This window comes from Malania oleifera, chromosome 8 (genome assembly GCF_029873635.1).
Source record: "Malania oleifera isolate guangnan ecotype guangnan chromosome 8, ASM2987363v1, whole genome shotgun sequence".
NCBI lineage: Eukaryota > Viridiplantae > Streptophyta > Magnoliopsida > Santalales > Ximeniaceae > Malania > Malania oleifera.
In genome coordinates, this window is record NC_080424.1 from 83,914,153 (window position 1) to 83,933,547 (window position 19,395).

Sequence of the window (19,395 nt, forward strand, 5' to 3'; positions counted from 1 at the left end):
TCAGTTTCTTGATTTTGAAAATCTTCAGAAGACTAAACTAATTTTGCAGTCTTTTGAGGTCATGAGAACTATTGACGACTATAACATTGAGACAAACAAAAACAAAAATGGTATTGTTGGTCAAAATCATAGGATGATGTGTACAAGGCTTAACTTAGAAAATATAAGGATTTGGAAAGCAATGTGAATTTTGGAATTCATATGAAATCAAAAGAAAGAAAATCTGAAGCAAATGGAGCTTATTGCATGAGTATTTTTGATTAAGAAAAGATATTTGAGCAAAATGAGAGATATTTGAGAATAAGAGATACTTGAGCAACATAAGAACAATTTGAGCAAAATGAGAGATATTTGAGAATGAGAGATAGCACAATGCACAAATAATAATAATATGCTCCATGCTTATAAAATATGCTGATATGCTACATATTTACATGCTAAATGCTGATTTTCTGATATGCATATGTGGTGAGATACTAATGATATAATAATATGAATTAAATACTGACTTATGTCCATGCTAAAATACTGACATGTATGATATCTTAATATTGCCAAAGATGACTTATATTGATGATTTATGGCTCACTATATATTGCAAATTTGAGCATGAAATTATTGAGCATGATTATGAAGCATAAATCCGTCTATGACATGAAAAATATTGGTACCCATGAGTATGTTAATTGATAATTGAGCATGAAAACATATTTGTATCTATGAGCATGTTATTGATATGATATTGGTATTATTCTTGATATTGGTATCCATGAGCACTTACATAAAATAAATTAATATTTGAAGCATGACATGATAAAATTTAAAAGCATAATTGGTATCTTCATAATACATAGTTTTTACTTCAAATGAAAGTCTAAATTTATTGAATATGAAATACATTTCATTCAGGGGGAGTTAGACTTAATAAGTAATGATATCATGATTTATGTTCATTACTGAAAATCATTGAAATTATGATAAATCTTGTGTATTTTCTCATACTACTTTGGAATTTTTTTTTAAATCTTATTATGCATAATAAATGCAAAGCTTCTGTTTTAAGCCTTCACTAGATCTATACTTTTGCTTATGGTTGCTCATTACTTTAGTATTTATACATTTTTTTCTTGATATCTTACTCTTTTTTATTGATGTCAAAAGGGGGAGAAATTTTGGACAAAAATTGAGTATGATACTGCATACTTAAGTTGATATATTGGCTCAACTATGAAATAACTTGATCTTGAATGATGTGATTTTGATATATGACCATGATATTGAAATTAATATTGAACTTGATCTTGATATTGCAAATATTGTTAAGTTAATGCTTATTGTAAGGGGGAGTCTTTTTAAGACTTACTCAATTTTTTACTCCTTATTTGTCATCATAAAAAAGGAGGAGATTGTTGACTTTACAAGGCTTAAAATCTTGTTTTGATGATAACAAATCAAAGGAGCTTAACATATTTGGTTAAGTGATGACATTTTAGGACTCAAGTATGAGAATACAAGGTCAAGTGCTCACAAAAATCAATGAAAGCTTATACTCCAAAGAAAGATAATCAAATGAAGCTTAAAGAATATTAAGACATGGATTCAAAGATGATCTAATAAAACTTGAAGATCATGAGAGTATGAATGAGAACTTGCTAAAGTATATTGAAGCTTGAATACAAGATGGAGTCAAAGCAAAAATATCATGGAAGACTTCAAAGCTTAGAATCTTAGGCTTTAAGAGATATGATATAAGTACTTCATGGCTCAAATATCTTATGGAAATATGCTGAAAGCTCTTATAGGGTTATTCATTGACTTAGAAACCATATTTAAAACCTTGGAAAATGTTTTATAAGAAATCAAAGTAAGAGAGCAAAAATAATTTTTGAAAACTAAAATGAAAATTTTGAATTTGGTCTTCCTAGATAACTGAGGTGCACCCTCAGAAGACTGAAAATGTACCTTAGAAGACTGAAGTTTTACTTTAGTCTACTGAACAATTTCTTCAGAAGATTGAAGAATTAGTTTAGTCTACTAAAGATTTTTTTCTAAAGGAATGTAGAAGAGGCAGCACACCCTCAGAACACTGAACCCTCAGTTTAGTCGTTTGACCCTTCGTCTAGTTCAAATTTTTTAGTGTGTTAAGGAATCAGAAGGTTGAACCCGATACTTTAGTCGTTTGAACATTGTTAACTGATAAATTTTTTAAATGTTTTAAATTTCAAATAAAGGTTTCTTGTGCCCTAAATTTATGAAAACTTGGGGGATACTCCAAGTAATCTTGGGCAACACGAAATTACTTTTCTAAGCCTATAAATACATGGTTTTGCGAATCAAATTACACCCAGAATTGAAAAATCTATTTCAAAGCTAAAAGCACACTTGCTCTTTTAAAGCTCTCTCATGCTCATTCATTGCAAAATCCGATTTGCTGAGGATATTGAAGTGCTGATCCATCCTACTCTGATTTCTTCTGCGGATTCTCATCTAGAGAAGGATATTGGTGAAATCTTACTTGAGCTTCAATCTTATTTCTATTTGATATTTAAATATTGAAATATCTAGTGTTTGAAATTGTACTAATCTGCTCTATGTGAGAGTGTTATTCTACGCATAGATTATCTATTGTTTCTTATAGTGATTGACGATTCCAGGTTGTTGGATCGTTGGACCAAGTGTGGGGTATCTCTTGGAGAGGTATTGTTCTAACCTTTTGAAAGAGTGACCGAACATGGGCTATCGCTTGGAGAGGCGTTGCTCTAGCCAATGAAGGAGTGTCTGAGCGTGGGGTATTGCTTGTAATGGTTTGTTCCACCTGGAAAGGAACGGTATAGTAGAATCCTTAGGTGGTATTGACCTAAGGCGAGGACGTAGGTTAGGGGTAAGCTGAACATCGTAAAAAGCGTGGTGTCACTCTCCTTTCTCACTCTTTTTCCTTACTCTATTTACTTTTCAACATATATTAACTGCGTGGTTGAATTTAATTTTTGAACATTTACACTGCGTGGATTGGATATTAAATAAATTAAAGATTAATTTGATTTTGGGATTTGAAGAAGCCGAAAGGAAATACATTGGTTGATCAATACAAATTGCGGAAACCGTTAAATCGGATATTTTAGTGGATTGTGGAATCCTTGGTTTGGTGCTAAGGCATGGACATAGGCTTGGTGCTGAACCACATTAAATCTCCGGTGTTAAGTTTTCTCTCCTTACACTCTTTATCATTTGTCTTGTGCATGATTTACATTCCTTACTTGAATCTTGCCAAATATTTTGTTTTGTAGAGAAAATTTTAATTTCGCAAAAAGAGTCCATTCACCCCCCTCTAACTCTATAAACTCCCAGCTGGGACGGATTAACAATAAATATTATGTTTATGTGGTTAAATGAAATAAGAATTGGAGATTTGAGAAAACGAATAACTTATACGAGTTTATGGCGTTAGATTTAAATATTGAGTCCAAGTTTTTGTTGGAACAATTTTTTACATGACATTAGATATACTTAATGAAGTGAGCATATGGGTATGTTTTACACACCATATCAATTGAGACGATGAATTTAATCTAGTCATGTCACTAAAAATAATAAATAATGTACATGAAAGTGATTGAAGTTGATAAAGGATAATTTTTCTCGCCCAAGGATAAGCCAAAATATTGTAAGGAACAAAGAGAACACAAATGTACATTTTGATTCTAATAAATTTATTACAGATTCTAATTGTGAGTTATTTGAGCTAAAGGAGTAGTTGTGCTAACATCTTTTATACTGTAGAATATGACCGTTAATTGAAGAGATGAACGCATGAAATAAAAGACATGGTTACATTAGCTAGACGATTGTAAATCATTATAAGAAAAGTCTTCCAAGTTCAGTAGTTTAATTTAGACATCATTTGCAATTATGAGTATGAAACAAACGAAACTATATTAAAATTATACTTCACATTAATCTTGAGACAATATCTCATGAAATTAGACAACGAAAATTAAGTTGTTGTTATTGAGAAAATATATATGGTCCATCCAAATATTAATCGAGTTTGAAATGCATGTGGATGATCCTCCTTGAATAAAACCAAAGGAAATAATGTGTAAGATAGATTAAAAATTTCAATACGAAAATGATTACACAAGAAAAGAGCATTTACGGAAATGCACTAGATATGCATGGTAAGAATTGTTTTTTTCAAAAAAAAAATTGTGAATACAATGTCAAGAGTCTGAATTTTTGTGCAATTCACTATGAAGTTTAGATGTAAAACCCGTATTTTTGTGCAATTCACTATGAAGTTTAGATGTAAAACCCATAAAGATATGTCAATGTTGTCATAATACTCTAGAATTTTATTTTTGGCACCCTCAATTCACATGAAATGAAACCAAGCAATTAACTATTACATCAATCAATCTATCCACAGCGAAAAAACAAAAGTACATAAACTAAAATTGTATATATATAATGTGAAGTTGCATTAATCATCGATGATATGAACCAAATTAACCATGCACATGCACTCTCTCCCCCAATTGAAAAACTACGATTATGCAATATAGAGAGTATATAAATCTCACATTGATTAACAGGCGAGGAAAACTTTGACTTATAAGGTTGGGGCTCGCCCCATGCCCTTGCTTTGCTTTGTAGAGTTTATGGTTGAACGATCAAGGTTAACAGTTGGAAACCCTCGGCAGCCCCAGCACCGTTCGCCACCGCCGTAACCATCTCCATGCCTAGCCACCTCTCCATTAATTGAGACAACCCCCTTGCTCCATTCGCAACTCCGCACATCCTCACCCTGAACAGCACCACCTGCCTCACATTTGACTCTCGAAGTCGCAGGCACCACACACGGCCGCAGAGTGGTCTCCACGCACACGGCCTCCATCTTGTTTCTCTCTCACGGCACCATCTACAGCTGCTCTTCTCCCCACATATTCGGCCACACCAGCTCCTCATCTTTGGCACCTCTTTCGCCGGAAAAAACCGCTGTCATCATCACAATTGCAGCCTCCACACCTCAGGCAGAAAAAAACTCATCTTTTTATATCTGGCCTCTTGCCAAATACATTGTTTCAGAGATAAAACAAGAGAAAATCCCTTAATTGGCTCCATGGTTAGGTCAACTTCCACACAAATACGTGCCCTCGAGGCTCTCGTATGGTTAATTGTTGCATTATCGAGTCCGAGATAACGACCAAAATGAGTCGCTATAATTTGAAGAAAATTTGTTCAGTAAAGATACATTGGTAATCCCGGTAAGAAAATCCATTGAGGAGCCAATGAAGATTCTTTTTTGACATCAAAATCCTTTGTCCACTTAAATAGCCGAAATGAATTACCTTCCATCATTCTACCTTCCCTTGCCCACCCATGCACAAAATCACGTTCATTTTTCATGTGTATAAGCACATGGTAATTATCCATAACACTGATCATTGGAATTTCTGTCAAGCCTTACATTTTCACAATCGATAAACGAATTTTATAAATAGATGGCCGATTCCTCAAAATTTCATCACTAATGCAAAACGAAACTCTTCCTCAACCTTAATCATCTCCACTTCTGAGAAAATAAATTGCAATTCACTATTGATATTAATTGGCAATCTCATAGGAATTTTGAACGCAGGTATCTCCACTTTTTTATTGTGGCCTCTTTGATTTATCAAACACGGGCTCTCGTATGTCATGGTGCAATAGCCATGAAGGGGTGGCTCGTAGTTGGGCTAAGCTTGATCGAGTTCTTATTAATAATTCTTTTTCCAACCTATATGGATAATCTAAATTCAAATATCTAAGTCAGAAGTTCTCAGATCAAAGTCCTATGGTGGTGTATGCAAATACGCCATTCTCTTTGTATGACCCTACCCCATTTCGGTTCCTTAATATGTGGAGTTCGCAAGATTTGTTTTTGTTGTGCATTAAAGATGCTTGGATCAAGAATGACTCGGCCTCGGGTCTTTTGAAACTTGCTATTCTTCTTAAGAGAACTAAAGTTGCGTTGCGTGCATGGAATACAAATGTCTTTTGGAGAGTGGGAGAAAACTTACAAGCTCTCGAGGAAAGGATGAAATCTCTAGAAAATCAGCTGCAATTAGGTTTTTCTAAGGAGGTTGAAGCTGATTACTTGACTACTAAGTTGGAGATTCAGATGTGGGAGAATAGGGAAGCATCTCGCCTAGGACAAATTGCGAAAAAAAAATGGTTGATTGAGGGGGATCAAAACTCTTAATTCTTCCATTCAGTTATCAATTAGAGGCGGAATAAGGGCCGTATAGATTGTATGGTTCTGAATGACGGGAGGATTTTGGATGGTGTGGAAGGAATACATAATGAAACTGCTGCTTTTTTTTTTTTTTTTTCTAAATTTTCTCTCAGAGGCTTCAGTGGTTGAACCTTATGATCTCTCTGAGTTAATTCAAAGGCAAATTTCAGATGCTGATAATAATTTTCTCTACGCCGATTCAATGGAAGAAGAAGTTAAAAAAGCGGTGTTCTCTATTCTTAAAGAAAGCAGTTCGGGATTAGATGGGTTTGGCTCTGAATTTTATATTTTTTGCTGGGATTATAAAAAAGATGTATTGGATGCATCAAAGAATTTTTTTCAGGGCACTCCTCTTTCCAAGTTCTTTTCCTCTTCATTTATTGTTTTAATTCTGAAGGTGGACAATCCTTCTAGCTTTGATAAATTCTGGCCTATTAGTTTGTGCTCTGTGGCTTAGAAAATTTTTTCCAAGATTATTGTTTTTAGGCTAATTGAGATTGTTGATAAGTTGGTCTCACATGAGTAAGGTACTTTTATTCCTGGGTGTAGTATTTTTGAGAATATTACGCTTGCACAAGAAATGGTTCATTCTTTGCACAAAAAAATGGTTGGCGGCAATGTGATGGTAAAATTGGATGTGGCTAAGGCTTATGACAAAGTGAATTGAAATTTTCTTCTGGAGGTTCTTAAGACTTTTGACTTTTTTGAGAGGTTTTGCAAGCTCATAAAAAATTGTGTGGAGTTCCCGTGGTTTTTCGTTATGATGAACGAAACTTTTAGAGGATTTTTTTCCAATTGACTAGAGGCTTGAGGCAAGGAGATTCACTTTCTCCTTATTTATTCATCATAATGGAGGAGGTTTTGACAAGGTTGCTTAGGAAAACTATGAGATAGGTCGTATTGGACAATTTAATCATCCAATTGGGGCCCCTTTAGTTTCACATTTGCTTTTCTGTGGATGATATTCTTATTTTTGCAAATGGTGGGAAAATGTCTATTGGAAATTTGGTTTACACTCTGGAGATGTATGAGAAGTGGTCGGATCAAAAAGTCAGCAAGACAAAGTCTGCGTTATTTCTTTCGAAATACATTACTCTTACTTGAAAATGTGAGTTATTGAGAATCACGAGTTTCATGGAAGGCAAATTCCCAATTACGTATTTAGGTGCGCCTTTGGTTTCTGGAAAATTATATTCCAGGATCTTGGAGCCTCTTGTGGAGAAGATTAGGAACAAAATTGTAGGGTGAAAATTTAAATTGCTCTCGCATGGTGGAAGTTGATTTTATTAAGACATGTGTTGTCTAGCATGTCGATACATTTGATGCCGGTTATAATGTTTCACAGGTCACATTTTTTCGCATCAACTCTCTTCTTGCTAACTTTTTATGGGGAGAGGTGAAAGGTAAAAGGAAGATTCATTGATGCTCTTGGGAGAAAATTTGTAAACTCACATCGGAAGGGGGTATGAGCTTGAGAGATCTTAAAGAAGTCCATAAATCGCTTCTCATGAAATTTGTCTTCAGACTGCTCATTTTTAACAATCTATGGTCTAATTTTTTTAGGGCTAAATATTGCAAAAATGATAATTTATTAACAAGGAAGGGGAGACCAAATGATTCTCGATTCTGGAAATTAGTGATGGCCACTATTCCGGAAGTTATGGATAATGTTAAAATTTTGGTGAGAGGTGTGAATTCTTTTTTTTGGTTCGATAGGTGGCTTACATGAGGCCCGTTAGTAGTGCGCATTGAGGATATTTCGAACAAGAAACTGTGTATTAAGGATTGTTGATTGAATAACAACTGGAACTCTGATTTATTAATGGAATTGGTTGGGGCCGACAAAACAATGGAAATCTTGCATAATAAGCCAGCTGGTAAAAGTGGTCACAATATTTTCATCTGGAAGCCTACCCCTGATGACAATTTCTCTACAAAAACGGCATGGGAGGTAGTGAGGAGTAAAATTGATAATTTTGAGTGGAATGATTGGTTTTGGCATTCTTTATTGCCTAGAAGAATTTCAATGTGTTTATGGAAAACCTGATTTAGATGCTTGGCAGTAGAAACCAATACCTAACTCTCATGTGTTGCGAGACAACACTCAATATCAACAATCTTGTTTAATTGGTTTGAAGAATATTTTTTATATTAAATCAGACTTTTGATGGTATGAAATTTTCAAATGAAGCCAAGTTGTGAGTAACAAGAAAACTAAACGAAAGAAATGAAAATATTAGTTTTACATTATTTAGAAATATAATGAAATAAACTGAATTGAATAGTTTTTGTTAGATTTATAGTTGAAACATTTTTTAATATTGATTAAAGTTGGTTTGATCAACAATTTTATTTCATTATTTCATTTATTGATAATATCTCAAAGTGCTATATAGTAAAATTTGAAAAACAAATGTCTTACGAGCATCTTATAGAGAGTAAAGATTTGATAATCGATTGAGGTATCAATACATTTAGGTTTGTTATCTAAAATTTTATGTCACTCGGATTGGCATATTAAAGTGTCATGTCATTGAGGTCAGGTGAGTTATGTGCCTTATATTAAACTTATCATTCGATACAATAATCCATAAGAGAAATACGAAACCAAGAAACATTATTGTAATAAACATCCAAACAAAAAGAAGGATCAAAAAGGGTTCATAAGTGGTAAGTAAATTATTCTAATTAACTCTCTGAATACTAAGGCCTTATTTAAAGCTTAGAAAATGTTGAGAAAAGGAAAGAAAATACAATCGATCCCACTTTTTTTATATTTAGTTATCAAGACAAGTAAAGAAATTTTTAAAAAATATTGAATCAATAGACAATAATTTGATTTCACATATATTAATTATTTAATTTTCCTAAATTTGTGTTCATATTAAAATAAATTTATTACTAATATTTGATATAGAGAAAAAATATAATGAAAAATGATAAATTTTCTCCATATATATATATATATATATATATATATATATATTTGTTTCAAACAAAATCTCAATCAAACATATCTAGGAAATTTTTAAAGTCTTTTTACAGACTAAGGCATCCATAACCACCATGAGATCCCCATCTAACACATTTTTGTTTTACAACTTGTTGTTCGTGTTGAGAATTCCACTTGTGAGCTTATCTCACATTGAAAAATTTGAGTGGATGATATGTGCTTATATACATGGTTGGGCCCAAGACCTAATAGGCATAAGCTTTTGGATTAAGTTGGTGTTTACCTATGCGTATCAAACCTACCCATAGGCTTATGTGGTCCTAACAAGTGGTATCAGAACCGACAGTTCGTAACTCTGGGTTAACGACATCGTAAAAGGTCTAGACGTGAAGCTAATTCTTCTGACGTGCTAACAATTGGAGGACTAGTGTGTGACCAAGGTCAATAAGGATCTCTAGGCCTGGGATGGATTCGAATAAGGTCAAGAAGTGAGGTAGGATTGGTTTGGAGGCACGTGGAATGCAATTCGTGGCACGTAAGGTGCCAGTGCTAAGGCCCACTTGAGCAACTGTTGGGGAATTTGGTTTACTCCCATAAGCGAGGTGATTTCCATTCAAGGGGGAGCAGTTGGAACTCACAAGTGAGGGGAAGATTGTTGAGAATTCCACTTGTGAGTTTTTCCTACATTGAAAAATTTGAGTGGATGATGGGTGCTTATATACATGGTTGAGTTCAAGACCCAATAGGTTTAAGATTTTAGGTCAAGTTGGTGTTCACCCATGTGTATCAAGCCCACCCACATGCTCCTCTGGTGCTAACAGTCCGAAGGCATCATTCAAATAAGATATGATATGAAGGAGGTCTCCCTTATATTATTATTATTATTATTATTATTATTATTATTATTATTGTTGTTGTTGTTGTTGTTTTTTTTTTTGATAATCCAAGAGCTTCGGTCACCATCGCGCCACTTTGGACACTATGGCATGACATAAAATCCGAAGGGTGAAAGCAGTTCGTCTATTAACGTACCTCTGATAATTCACCAGGATAAACTCTAAGGGGGAATCAAACTCGTGACCTTTAGGTCACCAAAGTCACAAGTCGCTCTTATATTATTATGCTAAATTTTTGGGATATCGATCATCATTTTTATGAACTTTAATTAATTTTATTGAAAAATTACCTAAAATATTGAGAAATAATCAAATGAGCACGTGTTAACATTTTAAATAATCTAAAAGTATTTGTAAATAGAGCACCCACCCTCCTACAGCATCGTAAATAGAGTACTTATTTTTGGGAGAGGAGAATTAACCAAAGGAACAATGAAATGGTCATAGCTGTCGTGGGCAAAAGGGTTGCGTCACCCGTTGGTGTTGCTCACGCCCCTCGGACGACTTTCGATCTACAGAAGAACAGTGGCACAGCCTTTTTTTTTTTTTTTTAACCAGCAACGCTTATCATCCATTTTGTAGTCAATGCTGGCCCCACCAAATATAAGCAAAGAAAAAATTGCAACAAACCCATCTTTCTTAAGAAAAATAAAATTATTAAATTTATTAATTAATATTTTGTTTTAATTTTAAACTTGAAAAATACAAATATTTTAGAAAGAATGAGAAAAAAATATATAAATCAAAAGTCAGTCTCATCTCTCTTTATATATATATATATATATATATATATATATATATATATACACACACATATTATTTCTTTGAATTTATTAATTTTAAAATTCATTAACATTATAGTAGTGTATTATTTTTAGATTTTTTAATTAATTTGGTCTAGTATTTATTTTTTTTAAATGCACTCAAATAGTACTGGAGTCTCATGAACTTTCATTAATGAACAAAAAATATATGTAATTGAATTATCGCGCTTTAAATCTTCTTTCTGTGAATAAATAATCAATTCATACCCTTCTTCATTACTTTAAAAAAAAAAAAAAAAAAGTAAATGAGGACGGTTCGAGGTGGTGGAGGATTGGAAATTAAACAAGAATAAGAAAGAATTGAAGAAGGGGAAAGGCATCGCGGAGCTGCTGGTCAGTCGGTGCGTGGACTTCAGTGTCCATTGCTCGCTGTTTTTCTTCTTCTTCTTCTTCTTCTTCTTCTTTTTAATAAACAAAGTGCAAAAAGCATATCTTATACATAAATATATGGTGGCAACAAGTTCCTGTAGTTAAAAGGGTTAGATCAATCAGTACCGATTACTGACTACAACACTGCCAAAAGAGAGAGAGAGAAAGAGAGGGAATAAAGAGCGACAAATTTGACAAAGCGCGCTTTGGCTGCAAGTCAGGAATAACATGGAAGTCTGCAGATCGGATGGTACAATTACAAAAAGAAACATTCACTCTCTCTCTCTCTCTCTCTCTCTCTCTCTCTCTCTCTCTCTCTCTCTCTCATAAGGAATTGAGCTCATGAAAAAGCTAGCTAGCTAGGGAATAAGAAGGGAAGAAATTGAAAGAAAGAGAAAGAAAGAGAAGGAAAGCACATTATGCATGGCAAATCTCACAATATTAATTAATTGGATCCCTTGCTTCCATCCCCAAATTCAAGTCAATAAATTAAACATGTTCAATGTTTCTCAGCATCTGATCATGATCACCAAATTAGACCGTAGATGTAGTGTACTCCTTCATCTGCCTTCCGGGTGCAAGGGGAAGAGCTCCAGAGTTCTATCTCCCTCCTCATCATCCTGATCTATTCTACTAATACATGACGATCTGCTTCCATCCTGCTGATGCTGCTGCTGCTGCTGCTGATGATGATGATGTTGATGTTGATGTTGATCGTGATCCCCTTCCATGCCTTCCATTAACCCCCAGCTCCTGCACTTCCTCTTGTACGGGCTGTCTTCCTGATCTCTTTCCACTTCTCCCTGCACCCACCACCGCCCACATCAACATCAAATCAGCTTATGATATTAATTTCAACTATTGCTTAACCCAAATTCACACAATTAACGCCAGTTTCAAAATTTTGGGATGAAATTAGCATACCCTGATTTCGAAGTTTAAAGCGGCGAGGGGCGGGGGCGGGGGGGTTCGAGGGGAGTGGGTGAGGCCGAGGCTGTTGCGCTTCTGCTTCTGCCTCTCGCGGGCTTTGTGGTTTTGGAACCAGTAGAACACATTCTTGCCTTCAATCTTCCCGTACTTCCCCAGCTGCGCCGTGATTTGCTCTATCTGGTGTGCGTTGGGAGTGCGCATTCCCCCTCTGTATAGCATCTCCAGTATCCCTATCTGCTCCTGCGTCGGGTTCCACCGCGTCCCTCCCGGGTGCGTCTCCACCTGCGCCCCCATGCGTCACCAAAATATTAATATAATCCAAACGCATTAATTCCAAAAATAGAAAAAAAAAAAAAAAAACAAGAGAAAGAAATTAATTAAATATAATATTGGTACGAGGATGATCATATAAATTATACGTACATATCTATATATATGATCATTGTGTTATTATCATATGTTCAGCTTCTTCAATTCTGTCTTATTCTCTTGGATCCATTATTAAATTTGGACTCGGCCAAATCCATATATTTATTATATATACATGAGTTTGTTTATGTCTACTTGTATGAAATAATATATACTATATATACACCTGAGGGGAATTGTCTGATCTCTTGTCGTCTGGGGAGGAGCCGAGCTGCTTTCGGGGGCCACAGTCGGGTCTGATGAAGCTCTTGAGATCGAAAGAGGAGGGGAGATGGGGGGAGGAGTCGGCGGCGGCGGAGGTGGTGGTGGGGGCGGCTGCGGGCGACAGCTTGGGGGCGAGGGGACGGAGGCGCTTGCAGCCGAGGGAGAGAGAGGGTTCGTGCTCCCAAAACCCACGTGCGACCTGGTGCACCTTCATGCTAGCAAGCTCCAACTACACTACTGCTGCGGCTGCTGCTGCTGCTTCGATCCAAGGGATGAATGGGAAGAGGAGGGGAGGATTTGATTTGATTTGATGATGGATCGAGGAGGGGATGTGGAGTAATTATATATAGAAGAAGGGTGGAAGAGAAATAAAGATTGGAAAGTGGGAAATGAGGTGGTGCTTGGAAGAACCAAGACCAAATGATGAGGCGAGGTTGACTTGGTGATTTCCATTTATTTTTTCCTTAAAGAAGGAAAGAGAGAGATGGAAGAACTCACACAGGAGAGAGAGAAAGAGAGAGATGGGTGTGTGAGTGTGTGGGTGTGGATGGGTGTGTGTGTTGGCCCGTCAAATCGGGTCGTTTTTTTCTTGCTTTCATGATAAGGTGTCCATGCTTTTCGGTGGCCTCCTTGGCTCTCTCTCAACTTTTTCTGTATAAAGTTAACGAGGGAGGAGGGAATGAGTGGAAAATTATATATATTAATCAAATAGAAAAAAAAATTTAAGTAAATTAAAATAAAAATAGATAAAAGATTCCTCCAATCCCAATACTTGAAAATGGAACTCTAGCTAGCTCTGCTTTTCAAGATACGAATATCGTGAGTGAAGACAGAAGTGAATGCCGTCTTTAAGTGGTATAGAATGTGGAAAAACCAACACGCTCAAACCCCATTTCCCATCATCCCTCCCTCCCATCTCACTCTCAGAGCCTCCCCCTCCCTCATTTTCAACCCCCCCGTCACCGTTGCTTCAATTTCCCAAACAGTACCAATCCCACCAAACTTCCCCTATCAATTTTAATTACCGCCCCCCATTTTTAATTAATGCCCACTATATAATAATATATATATATCTCTCTCTTTTGAGAACCGATCCACCACTTATCATCACCCACGCCTAATTTTTAATTTGAAATAAAGTAATGATTAAGGCATACGTAATATCATACAGGTAAGGGGGAAGAGATGATCGACCTAGCTGCTATATATTTTGATGGCTGTAATTATCACGAACGCTTTAGATAATTAGTGGCATCATTAATTAATTAAACTATTAATATTATACTAATTAATCCTCTCAAGTCATATATATATAAATATATTCGATCATGTATAGCTTTACACCCGAGGCATTAGCCTTAATTAGTCTTTCTTTAATTAATATGTCATCTTTCTGTGCCAATCATGGCGCTAATGCGGGCAGGCAGGCAGCCAGTAGTACTACTTCTTCTGCAGTTGCTTTACTAAAATACCAACACGTACTGCACATGATGGGTGCACGCCCCAGCGGCTTCATTCCCGCTACGTCCCTACACGTAAGGCAAGTGATTTAAGGAACAGTGCTTGTAAATGTGCATGCACTGTGAGATCTGTAGGACTCCCCGTAGGGCACTTTTACCCTCCTTCCCTTTCAAAATTAAAACATGTGCATGTTAGTATCCCTCTAATTTCAAAAAAGAAGGGCATTCTGCACTACCCTAGTTCTCCACAGTGGAGACACACCCCAGCACGATTTGCTCACAGAACATGCCACTACTTGCTTCACGTTTTCAGCTTGTGCTCCATTTTTGACAATTTTAAAAATGGTCTCAATGGGTTTTTTCACTGTGGTCCGTAGGTCTTCCATTTTTGAAGGGATTTGGTGGGGTTTAAGCCGGCAGGGTGTCCCTTAGGAGTGTGCCGTTGGGGCAAACACCCGATGGATTCAAAATTTAGTCTCTTAATTAGGAGCAGTAGCACTTGCCTCGTTAATTATCTTACTTAATTCTACAGGAAATTAGTTAGAAAGAGAAAATTACAGGTTAAAAAATAAAAAGGTACTTAGATATCGAGACCTACTATCATGCTACGATGCTTAATTAGCTAGCTTTCACCTTGTCTTTCTTTTTTTAAAAAAATTATTTGGTGCTCATGTATATATTCTTGCTTTGCATTTTTTTGCTACTGATCACATGCCAAAACCCGCGTCTATAGAAGTGAGGTGGTGCTAAAATTCAACTTCTTTCTTTCTCCCCTCAATAAAAAAATGAACAAAATTGGACTAATGTACATCATTATTCGTTCATTCATTCATTCTATTAGCAACAAAAAGTCATGCTTTGCTTGAAGTAGCGCTGAATTAAAGGCACTTTTAAATGTGAAAGCAACAAATATATGCTAAAATACATGTGCTAATGAAACTACAATACACAGAGTTAATTGTGAGAAATGTTTGTCATTTCCGGAAAATAAGGATTAATTCATGTGTAAAGATTTCATTGCCAGCCTAATTTTATCCCTTTTTCTTCTTTACTTGTCTCGGGGAACTGTGGAATTTACATGGTAGATGTGCAAAAAACCTCTTTATGCTCATATTAAAATACAACAAAAGAAGACTCGTAGCTTGACCTCGGAAGGATGTCTTGGTTGTGGGGAGTCATCCCATTTGAGCAAATGGTTTTCATCTATATTTTAAGTCAAACAAGAACAGTGAATATATAACCCCCACGAGTTGGCATATGGACAATCTCTACTGCTAGTTACGGTTCGAATGAATCTCATACCTAGCTATTTATCTAGATAAATGTGGGAATTAAAGAAAGCCTCCACCTTGTGGACCTTGAAAGTGGACTTTCAATGCCACTAGTTACGGAGAAAAAAAAAATAATAAAAATGTTTTTATTTTTCTATCTTTTGGTGAAGTCTTAATGGGGGAATAGTTTGCCGCTCTTTCTTTTTATTTTCTTTTGACTCTTAGTTAATTAATTAATTACTGAAGAAATTATGTTGCAAATGATAAAAATCATGACCATCAAACATGGATTCAGGCTGGTCATGTCTACACAAACGGTTGCCTATCTATTACTGCTTTGTGATGATTCGAGCTTAATTCTATATTCCTTCAACTCGCTCAAATTCTATGAGTGCTTTATTCTAGAAATAATTATTTGAATTTTTTTTTTACTTTAATTTGAACTTTAATCTTATTCTTCTCTCTAATATATGCTTTATCTTTTTTTTTTTTTGAAATAAAATATGTAATTGATCTTTGACTAATTGATTGACTGTGCCCATCTGATTTTGATTTGTGCATGATTGAACAGTTATTACCTCACTAAAAAATAGAGAAAAAAAAAAAGGAGAGACATTCAATGTTGGGTCAATAAAATCTAGCAAATTAACCTTAGAAAATGGGATTGGATCATATCCATAAGAAATCCGGGCCCACCAATTAACCCCAGGTGACTTCTTCAAAAATAAATGAGTTTTTTCCGATGCAGAGGCTAGAATGCAATGAATCTAGTAGGCAGAATTTGGGAGATTCTAAAAGAAAAAAAATATTCATTAACTAGACAAAATTACAACATTCAAGAAAAATCAATGCATTAGAAATATTATTTTATAAGATTAAGAAATAAATAAATTTAAAAAATATTCAAAAACGATTCATCCTTCCAACATCTATAATATCTATTGGCACAATTTTTGATTTTCAAGTATTGCGCGAATTCACATTAATTTTGATGCTTTCAAAACAAAGAGAAAAAGAGTGACTAGCACCTGACTACATGTAAAAGAACTTTATCATACTTTATTTATTTATTTATTTATTTATTTATTTTTTAAGAAAATGCTTTAAAAGTTGGTAATGGAATTCTTAGAAATTAAGGGAAAAGTAGGTAATGGAAGATGATGCCTTTCATTTTCTTTGTGTGTTATTTTTCTCATTAATAGTAGCTTGGTGATGAGTAATAGGTTGGTTTTGAGTTACTCGGTATAGAGACCTCATTTTGAAATCCATAGGTCTTTTTTGTAAATTAAAAAAAGAAATTTAGGCTTCAAATGCAAAAATTTTAATCCCTATTGTGGCACCAAGTGCAATACCTCTATTTTTGGTAATTTTATGGAATTCAAGATTCTTGATTATATTTAAAAGGATCCTATGAGTTTCTAGATTGCCATGAGTTCAAAGGAAACCATTTTCATCTAGAAAGAAGCTCATAAATAATCTCTTAGAGTGCTCCTTTTAGGGCAAAATAATTCGAGAGGAGGATGGACATAAGGAAGAGAGAGGAGAGATCGAGAACATAAAGAATTACATCAAGCATTTTCTATATTTCAGAAATTAACAACCCATTTGTCCAAGGGGTCATCTTGTAAAATTTTGCTTCCTTTTTATCTTCGAAATTGCAATATGGAGTTTAAAGGTTTTTTTTTTCCTTTTTAAGAAGTTTGTTTTGGAGGTTAATTAGTAAAGATTTTCTTTTATGGTTATCTATAATCTTTCCTATAGGATCTTGGTTTGACCTTTTCCTCTCTCACTTTTTTGAATGCCCTCATCCCTTGTACTCACATGTACATTCAATTACACATACATACATAAAAAATGAAATAAGAATTGAATGTTAAATTATATTACCCTCATATAATGTCTAGAATGGTGCATTTATTACGAATTTTTGTTCAAATTATACAAAAAAATTTGTAAAAACTATTAGAAATGATAAATAAATCATTCACAGTCTTCTTTAACATTCTGAGGTGGCATTCCTTCATTCAGGGAATGTATACCCCGACCATTGGTCACCACGAGCAACCATAGGGATTGCCACATGGTGGCTAGGGCATTATCTCTCTCTCTCTCTCTCTCTCTCTCTCTCAAAAAATGCTACAAACATCAAGGGTAAATAGGGAATTACAAAATATAACAAGGCACAAATAAGGTAAACTAGCCTTAGGGACATTTAGTGGAATAATGGGAGTTAAAGGTAGATTAGGAATTTTCATAAAGTAAGTGGACACACTAAACATAGGGTTGTAGGTGAGCTGGCCTATAGAGGCAATTTGGGTTTTGCCTTGGAGTTAGTGATGACGCGAATGGAAGAACAAGTAACCTAGTTTAAGTGGCAAATTTGGAATTTCCTTAGAGTTACTAGTAGCACTAAAGAGTTGGTTAGGAGAGAATAGTTTGTGTGCGTGTTAAGTGTAGATGCACTTACCTATAAATAAGGCCATTCAACCATTTCTAGCTGATAATGTAGACTGTATAAACAAAAGACAGTTAGTGGAGGGAAGATTATAGATAGAGAAAGGTTTAAGAACACTAGAGAATTAAAAAAAGAAGAAGAAGCTAAGAATAGAAGAAGGCATGATCAAGCATGATTAGATTCGCATAAGGCCAAGTTTCTATTCTTGTTATTCACATTTATTCTTCTTCATATATTAAAAGCCGAAATAGTTTGATGTGCATTATTTAGAAAGCCGAAATAGTTTGATGTGCATTATTTAGAGTGTGATCAATGCGCATTTTGTTGATAAATTAGATTGATAATATGGTGACTACATGTTTTGCAAGTAAATTTGAGTGAAAGAATGATTAATGCATTTTTCATTTGGTAAATTAGAATGTAAATATGATGAATATGCGTTCTACAAGTAAATTGGAACGAAAATCAAGACCGATGTATGTTTGATTTGATAAAGTAGAATATAAATGTGAGCATGTTCTACAAGTAAATGAATTGAAATTCATTAGCGATGCATGTTCCATTTGGTAAATCAAGATGTAAATAAGATGAATACATGTTCTACTAGAAATTTAGATTGAAAATATGAATGCATGGTTCATGAATCAAAATGAAACTAGCTTATGATTATGTGTTGTTTTAAAATTTGAACGAAATTATGTATGAATTGCTTTTAAATTAGAGCATGTTTGATGCCTATGTTTCTGTGCAAAGATTGCACATCCCCTTGGAGCATGGTGATAATCATCCAATCGAAGATTTTGCTTAAGGAATTACATAGAGATTGCCCAAGTGTGGTACATGATGAACATTGTCTTGGCATAAATCAATCTCGAACAAGTGAACACTGCCTAGGCATAAGGCAAATCATTCATCACCCAACCATTCGAGAATTACCAGGTAGGTTGCTGAAGGTGAAGCAGTTAGAGTAAAGATGAGATCCCCAGAATAAATAACTTAAGGCAATATTCTAGTTAAGGTGAGGAATGACTTAAAGCAAATATAACCCTAATAATTGGCAAACTGCCTAGTCAACCAGGTGAGGCCACAAAAAGAAAAATAGCCAAATAAAATATTTTTATTTAGTTCACTCAATCTTACAAAAACAATTTAGCCAGTGTTTAGGACTTATCCACAAAAGTTTATACATCTTAGGTTAAAAAGAAAACATATTATGGCTCTCCTTGTTAAGGATATAGGAGATTTGGCATTAAAGATTGATGAGAGAGAATCATTCTTGAAATTGGTCAAAAAATCAAATAAGGACTAATTTGTTGAAATTGATATTATT

At 34.8% G+C, this 19,395-nt stretch overlaps 1 protein-coding gene across 1 annotated transcript; it reads right to left on the reverse strand.

Annotated features, from left to right (window-relative positions):
• Positions 1 to 11,506: 11,506 nt before the first annotated feature.
• Positions 11,507 to 13,361, reverse strand: LOC131161765 (WUSCHEL-related homeobox 4). The gene is made up of 3 exons (XM_058117723.1): positions 12,842 to 13,361; positions 12,241 to 12,528; positions 11,507 to 12,119 (listed from the first exon to the last, which is right to left on the reverse strand). Exons 1-3 carry the CDS (start codon positions 13,091 to 13,093, stop codon positions 11,877 to 11,879), a joined length of 783 nt encoding a protein of 260 aa, XP_057973706.1. The 5' UTR covers positions 13,094 to 13,361; the 3' UTR covers positions 11,507 to 11,876.
• Positions 13,362 to 19,395: the final 6,034 nt, after the last annotated feature.